The 11,603-nt window shown below is 44.4% G+C and overlaps 1 protein-coding gene and 1 long non-coding RNA gene across 4 annotated transcripts in view; one reads left to right on the top strand and one right to left on the bottom strand.

Annotated features, from left to right (window-relative positions):
- dtnbp1b (dystrobrevin binding protein 1b) overlaps positions 1-8,656 on the top strand; it is a 13,129-nt gene extending 4,473 nt beyond the window's left edge. For 2 of the 3 annotated variants that reach the window (XM_019890344.1, XM_019890346.1), the window contains 3 exons: positions 5,451-5,624; positions 7,353-7,496; positions 7,858-8,656. In XM_019890344.1, coding sequence (XP_019745903.1) covers positions 5,451-5,624; positions 7,353-7,496; positions 7,858-8,081 — 542 coding nt within the window. In that variant the 3' untranslated portion in view covers positions 8,082-8,656. The remainder of the gene's footprint in view (positions 1-5,450; positions 5,625-7,352; positions 7,497-7,857) is intronic. The other variant, XM_019890345.1, reaches the window with a different exon arrangement.
- The window catches only part of LOC109528067 (uncharacterized), a 16,289-nt gene extending 7,039 nt beyond the window's left edge, over positions 1-9,250 (bottom strand). The window contains exons 1-2 of the long non-coding RNA XR_002170631.1: positions 9,191-9,250; positions 1,915-1,919 (exon numbers count right to left, since the gene is read on the bottom strand). This is a non-coding gene — a long non-coding RNA (uncharacterized LOC109528067). The remainder of the gene's footprint in view (positions 1-1,914; positions 1,920-9,190) is intronic.
- Between the last annotated feature and the right edge of the window lie 2,353 nt (positions 9,251-11,603).

The following is an 11,603-nucleotide window of genomic DNA, read 5'->3' as shown; positions in this document are numbered from 1 at the left end:
CCCCCCCCCCAAAAAAAAATCAGGCAAACGAGATGAAAACGCCAATAGCTCACCAAATTGACCCGGCTCTCAGTCTGCATGTGTTTTCGGCAATTTTCTTCCAATGTGTTGAATGTATTTCCATTCAAACCTTTGAATTCACCTTTCCAGGCCCCTTCTAATTTTTGGACCAATCGCACGTCTTGTCGGGGCCTTCCAAACAGGAAGTCATTTGCATTTCTTTTCGGGCGCTGAAGCGAGTCGATAAAATACAGTGGATTGCAGTGGAGCCTTGTCGTTACGAGAACTTCATTTGTGCGCGCGTGCGTGTACAATGATGAGGGCTCCGATTTGTTGGTGCTGGAAAAATGTAATGGCAATTGAGAGTGTGTGCGTGGGAGGGAGGCTGCTGCTGCTGCTGCTGCTGCTTCATTGTGGCCTTCAGCACCACACACACACACACACACAAAAGTTGTGTGCTGAAAAGTGGGTGATTGATAACATGATGTGACTCATTTTGACTCATCATACACACACACAGCACACGATCAGCATGAGTGTGGAGGGGGAGGACGGGAGTGGTCGGCTTGATGCAACGGCCCTTTTATGGCTTCCATTATTACCAGCATCCCCCCTCTCCCTGCCCTCTTTTTCCCACTCATCCTCCAGGCGTTCACCCCCCTTCCTCCTCCCACCGCCGTGGACTTCATTTATTTACCCGCAATCCCTCGCTTGGCCTCGCCGGGGTCGATGTGTAATGATGTGATCAGCCGACAGCCGTGAAAACAAACAGATGAAAGTTGTCCCGCTCATTCTTTGTGGGTGAGAGAGAGCGAAAGAAATTGGACGGTGTGAGCAATGCAAAAGCCTTGATGCTAAACATCAGGATGTTTCAAACACAGTCGTGTATTGAGATGCGAGTGACCCGACCTACATATTCCTTATCCTCTGCGAAGAATAACTAATGTTACTGTGGCTTACTCAGCAGTTGTGACCATCTTCCTCAGTTTTCATACAATATTGCACACTGCTATTTTTGCAACTTTTTGGGGGGCTGGAAAGGGTGAACAAAATGTTCGTTCACTTCAATGTTTTTGGTGGAGCTAGCTACCTCCGAATACAGAAAATTGCCCGACTGACTCGGTGCCGTCCACTCGAACTCGAGACTCAAATTGAATTAAAAAAAAATGAGTCAAAATGTGACCTCCTTTAACGAGAAGGTAATTAGCACGCTGCTAACGGCTCTTGTGCTCCGTTATCATATGGTCCCATGTGTCCCGAGAGCTAATGATGCTAGCATAAATCAGATAAAAATGCTTGATAAGAGGGTCTGGTTTTGGATCCTGGTAGGCTGCCACTTAGAAGTCATCCCAGTCGTGTTTTATTTTTAGTTCATCGCGCTGTTCTTAACAAAACAGAGAGCGTGTGAAATGACATGCGGGGAGCGGGACGCTCTGATAAAACGCTCGCTCGGTCACGTCAGTGAGTGCCGCGCTAAGCTAATTAACGCTAAGACGGTGACCGCCGTGAAATGAAACGAATGCCGGGCTTTCCTTTCGAAGGCTTTGACCCACTTTAACTTTGGCAGCGGTGACGATGTGCAATGGCGATTTTTTTACATGGATCACATTCATCTGTTCATTCATGCAGCTTTCCGTATACAGACGCTCCCCAGGTAACGAACGAGATACGTTCCGAAGGATCGTTCGCTGGCTGAATTCGTACGTAAGTTGCTTCAGTGCTATATTTTGTATGGAATGTATGTTTAAGGCTTATATAAGTATGTTTAAGGCTTATATAAATGTAATAAAATGAAGTTTAACATACTTTTGGAAGATGTACTCGAAGGCTTAAGGAGATGATGGAGGGGGAGAGAGTTCCGTCTCGAACTTCTTCATGGGGACGAGCGTTTCCTCCTCCTCCTCCTCCTCTCACAGCGCCTCACGTCGGTATTAGCGGTGGAAAGAAGTACTACAGTATTCGGAAAAAGGCGCGCAATACAAAATCTGACTGACAGCATCTCTGTCCGAGAACATTTTTCGACATACCTGTACCCGCAAAAATGTTCGTATGTGCCGTTGTTCGCAACACGAAAGTTCGTAAAGCGGGGAGCGCCTGTATCTGGTATCTGGTAGGCTTTAATCCCCGCCGGCCATGATTCGTCATTAGCGTTAATGACGTTAATCTGTGAAATAATTGAAGCGTTTCAATTATTTCACAGAAAGATGGTGGCGGGCAACAAGCTCTGCTTTTTTTTATCCACTCCTAATTTTGAAATGATAAATATGGTTAAGTAATGTTCTGAAAGACAATCTATGTTTACCAGCGAAGACGGAAGTGGATTTCTTGTGAGGTTAAGCGGATCAGAAAATGAATGAATGAATGATTGTCTTAAATGTTCATATCTCGATTTTTGATAGGATAAAGTTGTTTGGCCCAGCCCTAACAGCAACCTAAACCTAACGCCAAACTCGACCTAAAGCTGACTCTAACCCAAACCAAAACCACGATGACAAACCCAAGTCTTTAATTTCACCCATGACCCAAATTGAAATGTCCCATTACTATTATTACAAATGTCGTTAAATCAGATTTTTGTTTCAACGTTTTTGTTTGTCTGCAGTGTTGTCAGCCGACACTGACAGCAGTTTTCGGATCGCAAAAGTGTCTGACTCTTTGCTGCTGTTGGCGGTGCCCATTTGGTGTCACCGTCAAACAGTTTGACATTCTTCTCGTTTTGCTAAAAATGTTTCTGCGCTGGCCTTGGAACTCTTCAACCCTCCCCTGGGATAAAACCCAGTTGGTACTATTGTACCATCCTGAATCAAGTCTGCATTGGCGCAGTAAGATGGAATAGTCCATTTTGTGAGAAGGGGGGAGGGGGCGCTTGACACATTCAAGCTAGATGAAGCCATTTTGATGCGCTTATAAGCATATGAACTAAGACTCATAAAAAAATGGAGGAAACTTTATCCGTTTGGAAATATGGGGGCCCCCAAGCAATTGCCTATGCCTCCAAGCTAGCACTTGCATCCATGTTCCTACTCCCTCCAATGAGTCTATCGTGTCTGTAAAGCTGCAGTAGGACACTTAAGGGCCTAAATGGCGCTTGGTGGCTTCTGCAGTCTGACAACACTTCATCTCCAACAACCTAATCCAACCCCCCCGGCACGTTGTCTCTATGGCGACAAATAGCAGATGGGATGTGTGTATTTGCGCCTGCGAGGACAATCACACAGGAAGTGACAGATTGAAGGCATGCTGCTGTGTTTGTCATTTTGTTGATCCTGTCGCAGGTAGGTGTTTTCAAACGCAGGTACACTGCCGCACAATCTCTCCCACACACACAAATGTCACCCATACGTCCGGCACAGTTATATGAAAAAACCTCTTGTTTTAGAATTCATCTTAGGCCTGCCCCACACTGACAAGACACATCTGAACTGAACAATCGCAAGAAATAAATCAATCACTAAAATACACACACATCAGCTGATCAACTCTTACACCATAGCCAATGAGCTGCAATAGAATTTCTTTTTTTGCAAACCATAAAAGCATGGTGCGATTGTCAAGGATGAAGCCGATTGTCCCTTGCCAATAAAATACAAATAAAGGAAATGGGAGAGAAATAAAGTTATTAACAATATCTGTCGGGGTAGCAGAAGCAGATTGAGTAGCCACAAAGACTACTCAAGTAGAAGTACTGTTACTTTAAAAGAAATAATTGCTTGAGTAAGTATTCCGTGAAAAAATACTCAAGTACTGAGTAAATAGTACTTTACCAATGTATTTTTTTTTCTAATCAAAGCATCATCATTGCTGCCGCCAAGCCATACAAATAACGGTACGGTGGACACAATATAAATTGAGTGTGTTTTACAACAACACCTAACAACATTTATTATTTCTCATAGCTGTTCGTAAAATAGCAAAGCTTGCCGCCGTCTCTGTCGCCAAATTGCAGCCTAACCCTCAGCCACCCACTTCCCCTCTTTGTGGCCACCTGCTTCCCCCCCTTGGCAAGTGAGACGCTGCAAGAAACTGGAGGGCGGATCAAATCGCTCAGTATGAAGTCTGTTCATCCTCCGGGCAATGTGAGCGGTATGACACTTTCGCAGGTTCAACACTGTGCATGTGCACGAGTGTATTTGCGTGCGTGTGTGGTTGAGTCATCCTAAGGATTTAAAAAAAAAAAAAAAAAAGGTGGTTCCTGATGAGCTTCTTCTCATTTGGGCACTCGCTCGATGAAGGCATATGCCACAAACGTGCGCTTTCTAATTCCTCTTCACACTTTCTTCCTCCTCCTCCCCATTGTCGTCAGCTCATCCACATCCTGCGCCGCCCGCCGCTCTTCTCGTCGCTGTGGGGCCGTCTATTTTTAGCCCTTTGCTCATATTTAGCCTGCGGGGTCTTTTCTTTATAGTGCTTCGCAGATGTCGGGTGAGCGCTTTTGCACACAATCAGATGGAGCCAAAAAAGCGAAGCGAGGGGAGTCAAAGTGCACTTGGGACCAGAGTGACGTTGGCTCGCTGCGCTTTGAAAGAGAATCCAATCGATTTTGGCCAGATTTTTCTTTTTTTGGGAGGGGGCTGGATGTCACGTCTGACTTTTTAAAAGTGTCATTTTCAAAGTCGACTCAAAACAAAAAAAAAAGCACAAAAATGTTGAGTAACAGCAAAAAAAAACCCGGATGACTAATAATACACAGATCAAAAATTAAATGAACAAAAATAAGCAATTCAGAAAGAAAAATAAACCCTCAAGAAAAATTAAACTAAAACACTACAACATAAAATAAACAACTAAATCTTGTATCACACCAAAAAAAAGATGCAACAAATTTAACAAATTAAACCGTTTCACACTGAAGCAAACAATCACAAACATTAAAAAGAAATCTGAAGAAAAAAATGACAACTAATTAAACAAACAAAATCAAATATAATAATAATATACGGTATAACAATAATAAAAAGCTTGAGTCACATCTGATCAACAAAATACATGAAAATAAGCACAAAATAAAAATGCGTAATAAAATTAACGTAACAATAAATAAAAATAACGTTAAAAATTTTTATAACATTTTAAGTGAACACAAATTTGAAAATCTAAAAATCATGCAATAAGAAATAGAATAAAAAAATGTTAAATGAACAAAAAAAATAGAAAAGTACAACAATGAAAACATGAAAAACAAAAACAAGTAACATCCAGGGAAAATAATTACATTTTCAAAAATACTGTAGCTAAAATCAAGTAGATAAAAAAGAAAGATCAAAGAAAAGAACCCCCCAAAATTTAAACAAAAACAATGTTGAATCACATCCGAAAAACAACAAAACAATAAGTCTGTTAAAGCCCTTTGTTGGCAATTAAAAAACAAAAAAACCCTCCACACACACCAACCAGAATCCATCACGTAACCTTTTGTTTGCATGCGCTCCAAAACTTTGTTGCTTTTGCAGTGGAAGTGGATTGCGACCACGTACCGAAGGCGTCGGCCGCCGACTCCTCCTCCAGCGGCGGCGGCGGGCAGCTGAAGCTGAAGGACAGACACAAGCTGCTGCTGGAGGAAGCCTTCCAGCAGGACGTGGAGCAGTACCTGTCCACCGGTTACCTCCAGATCGCCGAGAGGCGAGGTGAGACACCGCTCGTATCCACTCTTGGGGGTTTTCAGTCACCGACAATTACAGCGGGCTGACTCCATTTTTGACCCTCAGCCATCGAACCCTTTCGGGGACGGCGGTCACTACAGTGGACAGCTTATCATGTTATCAGGTTACAGGTTATCATTATTGGTGCATGGAAGATGTTGTAGACACCTAAATGAAGTCAAATGTAGGGCATGCCGTTCTTTCGGCTGCTTATTTTCATCAAAGTGATGGTTTTCCTCAGATTTTCGCCAAGTTGGACTTGCAGCATATTTGATACGACCCACAGTTGAGGTACTCTTATCGTCTTCCTGCTCAGGTTGCCTGAAAATAAAAGAAACCGGGATTGGGAAAGCAATGTCCACATCCATCAAATCGAGCAAAATTTCATGAAATGTGATCCATTACTTTCACTTGCGCAATGTGAAAAAGTGTTGTGCAACAGTATAATTCAATGTCAAATCTATCAGTATTTCATGAAAGAAGAAAACATTCCCTTGCACCAGCATGCCGTTAGGGAGTGAGCGCAATAGTGGTCCAAGTCCAAACAGCTGTTAGGACAACATTCTCTTGTACCGGCATGCCATTACGGGTGAGTGCAATAGTGTTCCAAGCAGCTGTAAAGACAACCTTCCCTTGCACCGGCATGCCGTTCGAGGGTGAGCGCAACAGTGGGCCAAGTCCAAGCAGCCGTTTCATGTGGTCTGATAGATACCACGCAGTTCGAAAAAAACAAGTTGAAAAGCAGTCCAAGTCCAAACAGCTGTCCAGTCTGTCAGGAACTCATGATAGATGACTTCGACTCACACGGAGACACGCGCTCACTCAAGCTGGACTGACTGAGTGAGTGTTGAAAGTGACTTTGTGGGCAGTCGGCTGATTTTGTGTTGCACCTGAGGAATGGGGAAGAGTGCTGAGCGATATCTCGAAATTACAAGCGGCGCCTCATCTCCTTCTGTTCTTAACTCCAAAAGGGCAACAATGGAGTTAGCCCAGTGAAGCTGTGAGGGAGGGCGTGGGAGTGCAATCACATAGTGCCCACCCCCGACCCCTCATCCCATGGTGTTCTTCTTCTTTCTTGTGCTGTCGACCTACGCGGCCCTTGCTCCGCCCTCCCGAATCCCTCGAGGTACGGTAGCCAATGACATCTCTCACTGTCTGCACAGGCCAATCATCTCCTCTACCTGTGTAAACCCCGAACAACACCCCCACCCACAACACCTGTGCTACCTTGACCAACGAGTGCCACAAATTCGAAAGTTTGTCCACTTTGTCCACAGCTGTCACTCGGACAGTTTTGACTTTGTGGCCAAAGCCAAAATTGGACCGCCAAGTGAGCTTCGGACATTCCGCAACAAGTTATAAGTGCGCTCACAAAATAAATTCAAGGCATCATGGTTTGATACTCTAACCCTAGATCAAAACCATACTTTGTCACCATCATCCTCGTCCGCTTTCAAAATCATTCCAAAATAAATAAAACTTGTTGTACGAATGCTGTCGTTGCACAAGTCGCTTGCATCGATTCCTTGGCATTCATTGTTGTGCTAATGTTGCTAAAGCTAAAGGTCCTCCAACCTTGCTTTGCTTTGCTTTGCCTGGACTCAGCCGCTTTCCGCCCCCTGCTGGACGCCCGCTTGCACTCCAGTGTCATGACAGCCGCTTGCTGCCTTCTTCTTCTTGATGACATTGTTGCGGTGGGGGGGCGGGTCGCAGGGCCAATAGGCAGCATGTCGTCCATGGAGGTCAACGTAGACATGCTGGAGCAGATGGACCTGATGGACATGTCGGACCATGAGGCGCTCGACGTCTTCCTGCACTCGGGCGGAGAGGACAACAGCGCTGCCTCGCCGGTCGCAGGTGCCTCCTTGGCTTCTTCTTTGCACGCTGGCAATGACTTGAGTAGCTGGCACGTTTCAAGTCATACTGCAGTTATGAAAATGTGTCGTTTTTTTTTTTAAGATGGTATTCAAGAAGAGCAGCAGAATTACATAGCTAGTTACTGTGGTATAAAAGGCTGAAACAAAAAGGACTCCGACTTCAAACGGGATTGCTTCGATTCGCTTTGCCGAGTGTATTCATACGTTAACATAAGTTTCTCGTTCCAAAAAGTCAAAACGTGGTGATCACAGCTAACGTGAAACGTATCACGTCAACGGGAGAGTTATCACATATCATAAAGTTGTGTCAAAACGTGACAATTATCATGTGCGTCTTGCAGGCCCCGAGTCTTTGAGCGCCGAGATCAGCCTCGCGGTTCCCGAGCTGCGCCACAAGCTGTCGCCGGCGTGCGCCCGCGACGCAGATGAAGAAGACGACGGCGATGAAGAGGAGGGTAAAGAAGAGGAGGAAGGGGCCAGGAGGACCATGAGGAGGAGGAGGAGGAAGAGGGCGACCCCGCCGGTACCGACGCCCGACCGCCAAGACGGGTCCCCCAAGGTTTGATGAAGCGGGTGGGTGTGAGGGGGAGGTGGTGGACGGAGATAACATGCCCCCCCCTGCTCCCCCCACCCTGCGACTGCCACTTGACGTCTGCCTTAAAGAGCACACAACAAGTTTATGACCTTTATGATCAGCACAACAGTTGAGCTCGGGTCCACATGTTGTGTTATGATTTGGATTCCGAAGTACAAAAAGCGCTGAAAACAAGCACAAGGCGACAACCGTAAAAACGTGACATGAAACCGACTGGACACTTTGTCAGTGTCGACATCACCGAGGAAAAAAATGTGATGACAACCATAGAAGACGAAATGGCCCTTACCTTTGCTATTTGCTTTTTTTCTTGAGCTTCTGCGTTGCCCTTTGGGGGCTTCAATGTTTCAATCTGAGCCATAGCTTTCAGATTCTCCACGTGGAGCAAATCTCATCATGTATTTGAAAAGTTGGCACTTTGATTCTGTGTGTCTGTGCGGGGCCGAGTGAAGAGTTGTCGATAATTTTGAGTGCGCTGTGTATATCTTTTGTGTAGTGCACGTTGTTTCCCTCCGGAGAAGAGTGAAATAAAAAGGTCACCTGAGGACGCTGTGTTGTCATGGTGGTATGTTCCAGATTTCTCCCTTCCTCAATGAACATCACAACTACATACAACATATCGCAAAGTGTCATTCTACTTGAATGTAATTAGTCCCAACCACCTGTAAACATCACGTTATATGTATATACTGTATATTTTATTATATTATGTCCATTTCCGTGTATGTATTGTGTATATTTAAAAAAAGACTGTCTGTGTAGCAACTTTATTTCTTCCCTTTGCTTTTAAATGTCTTAGTCCTTTGCTCATAAATGTGTTGTCAATGTAAATTCATGTTGTAATTCTCGTCAGCAACTCTTTATTCCTTGACTTTTAAATGTCTCAAAATGTTTGGTTTGGAACTTCTTTTACTTGTGCTTTGGTGTCTTTGCTCTTGTGAAAGACTTTGAGTCCGTGATGTGTCGGTCGCGAACGAGCCGGTACAAAGAGCCGGCTCTTTGAAGTGAACGATGAGAGCCGGCTCTGTCATTTTCCTTCCCTCCCCCCGCCCCCCTCAATGTCACTCTCTCTTTTTCACGTGTCTGAAGCGAGGTTTGGCAGTGGCTCAGCTGCCGTGCTCAGTGAGGAAAACCAGAAGATGAAGGGGAGGGGCGAGAGGCTTGGTAGGGACTGCACGGAGTGCACGCTGAGCACATGCTCCGTCGCGTCTGCGCAGCCACAGACAGACTAAGGAATTGACTTTCCCAGTTCCAAGTGGTCCAGAGGATCATAAACACAACGACAAAGACCAACACGGTGAGACAGCACCTGATAAAGGTACCCAGAGATTTGTATTTTTTCGGTGGGACTGTACTTGTAAAATTGAGAGCCACTTCAGTCTAAGGTTTGTCATTCCTATTGGTCACCAGTAGACGGCGCCCTTTTTGTGACAAGGTCTTTACGTTTCGTAAAGACCTTGTCAACACCGTCGACGACGGGCACGAGCCTATTGCGAGTTTGCGGTCGAATTTTACAATGATTCTTACTGCTGTTAGCTGACATTGGAAAGCGAAATCAGGTTTATTGTTTCCCCTTGCCAGTGGCGGGCCCTCTGCTGGAGTTTGAGACCGAAATGTTTCTGACATGTTGATTGATATACAGTGCATACTTTGAGGGGGAAAAGTTATCGGGGCCCTCAGAAAGTCATCCGATGTTTCCTCCCCAATCTGAAACAAAGTTTGATTTCACCGCGATCCTTTGGGTTTTGCAGGTTCTTCAGCCCCCGGCCCCGTTGGGACCAGCAGAGAGCACCCCGCAAGCATCCAGACGAGACTTGCGTCTCAACTATTCCAGCGGAGTTGCCCTGATCAACAAAGCATCTCGAAACAATGAATAAAGTTGGCTTGCACGTTTTGGTAGTGTGCGTAATGGGTGTTTTATTTGCACTTTATTCACGATCGGCAAGAACAGGGGTGTCAAACATACGGCCCACGGGCCGGAACCGGCCCGCAAGGAGGTTTGATCAGGCTCGCAGGATAATTTAAAAGTGAAAAAAATGCATAAAAGACATGGAATGAATATTTTTAAGAACGTGCAATTCATGGAATATCCGCTGCCAGCTCCTTGCCGAGTTCAATAGCCTTCTCCCACATCTGGATCATAAAATGGATTTCCGTTAGATAGCTAATGGCTTCACAGACTATCCGTTAATTAGCAAAAGTACGCAACAGGGCTAAATGATTTCAGGAAAAGATTGAATTGCGAATCACCGCCGTCACACCCGCCCCCCATAAAAATAAATAAAAAAATAAAGATTCAGCGCGATATTGACAATGCATAGCAACTTTTACAATTACGACTCTATGACACTAACTTACATGGTCACTGTTCATAAATGTAATTTCGTATGGAAATAGTTTTTCACACTTTTGTCATAGGCTACCTTGTTTTAAATGGAGACTGAGGGCAGAGTAATATGGCTCATATCATAATATACAGTCAAACCTCGGTTTTCATCCATAATCTGTTCCAGAAGGCTGTTCGAAAACCGAAATTGTTCGAAAACCGAAAACAGGCTATTTTTAAAATAATGTTTATTGAACACGTCTGCTCACAATGGAAAGCAACACAAGGAAGCGTCACTTCCTCGTCTACCCGAGGAAGCGTCACTTCCTCGTGTAAGGAAGGCAAGAGGAGTCAAATGGTGCATTCAAGTGCGCTCAGTTTATTCGAGAACCGAAATTTGTTCGTCATCCGAGGCATAAAAATCTCAAAATTTTTGGTTGAAAACCGCATTGGTTGAGAACCGAGACGTTCGAAAACCGCATTGGTTGAGAACCGAGACGTTCGAAAACCGAGGTTTGACTGTATGTGACTGATAAAAGTAAATTGCACATTTGTCTAAGGAAATCTTAGGTGCTTCATGAAATGTTTTGTACAAGATATGTTCATTAAATTTCAACATTTTCCTAGTGTTCTTGTGCATCTTCAGACCAAAACAAAGGAAAGACATATTATTTTGGTTATTTATAGCAGAGTATGGTATAATTTTTAATGGTCCGGCCCACTTGACGTCTACCGAGGCCTGATGTGGCTCACAATGTGAAATGAGTTTGACACCCATGCTATACATGGTCGTTTTTTTGCGCTAAAAACGCCTTACTATACACGGTCGTTTTTTTCGGCTAAAAATTTCGTCCAAAAACGCCTTACGATACATTTTCGTTTTTTGCGCTAAAAATGCCTTACTATACATGGTCGTTTTTTTTCTGCAAAAAACGCCTTACTATACATGGTCGTTTTTTTGCGCTAAAAACGCCTTACGATACATGGTCGCTTTTTTCGGCTAAAAACGCCTTACTATGCATGGTCGTTTTTTGCGCTAAAAACGCCTGACTATACATGGTCGCTTTTTTCGGCTAAAACCGACTTACTATACATGGTCGTTTTTTTCGGCTAAAAACGCCTTGCTATACATGGTCGTTTTTTTCGGCTAAAAACGCCTTGCTATA

The sequence above is a fragment of the Hippocampus comes genome, unplaced genomic scaffold (genome assembly GCF_001891065.2).
Source record: "Hippocampus comes isolate QL1 unplaced genomic scaffold, H_comes_QL1_v1.1 scaffold71, whole genome shotgun sequence".
In the NCBI taxonomy this organism is placed as follows: Eukaryota; Metazoa; Chordata; class Actinopteri; order Syngnathiformes; family Syngnathidae; genus Hippocampus; species Hippocampus comes.
Note: the sequence above shows the minus strand (reverse complement) of the source record. Positions and strands in the feature narration are given on the sequence as shown.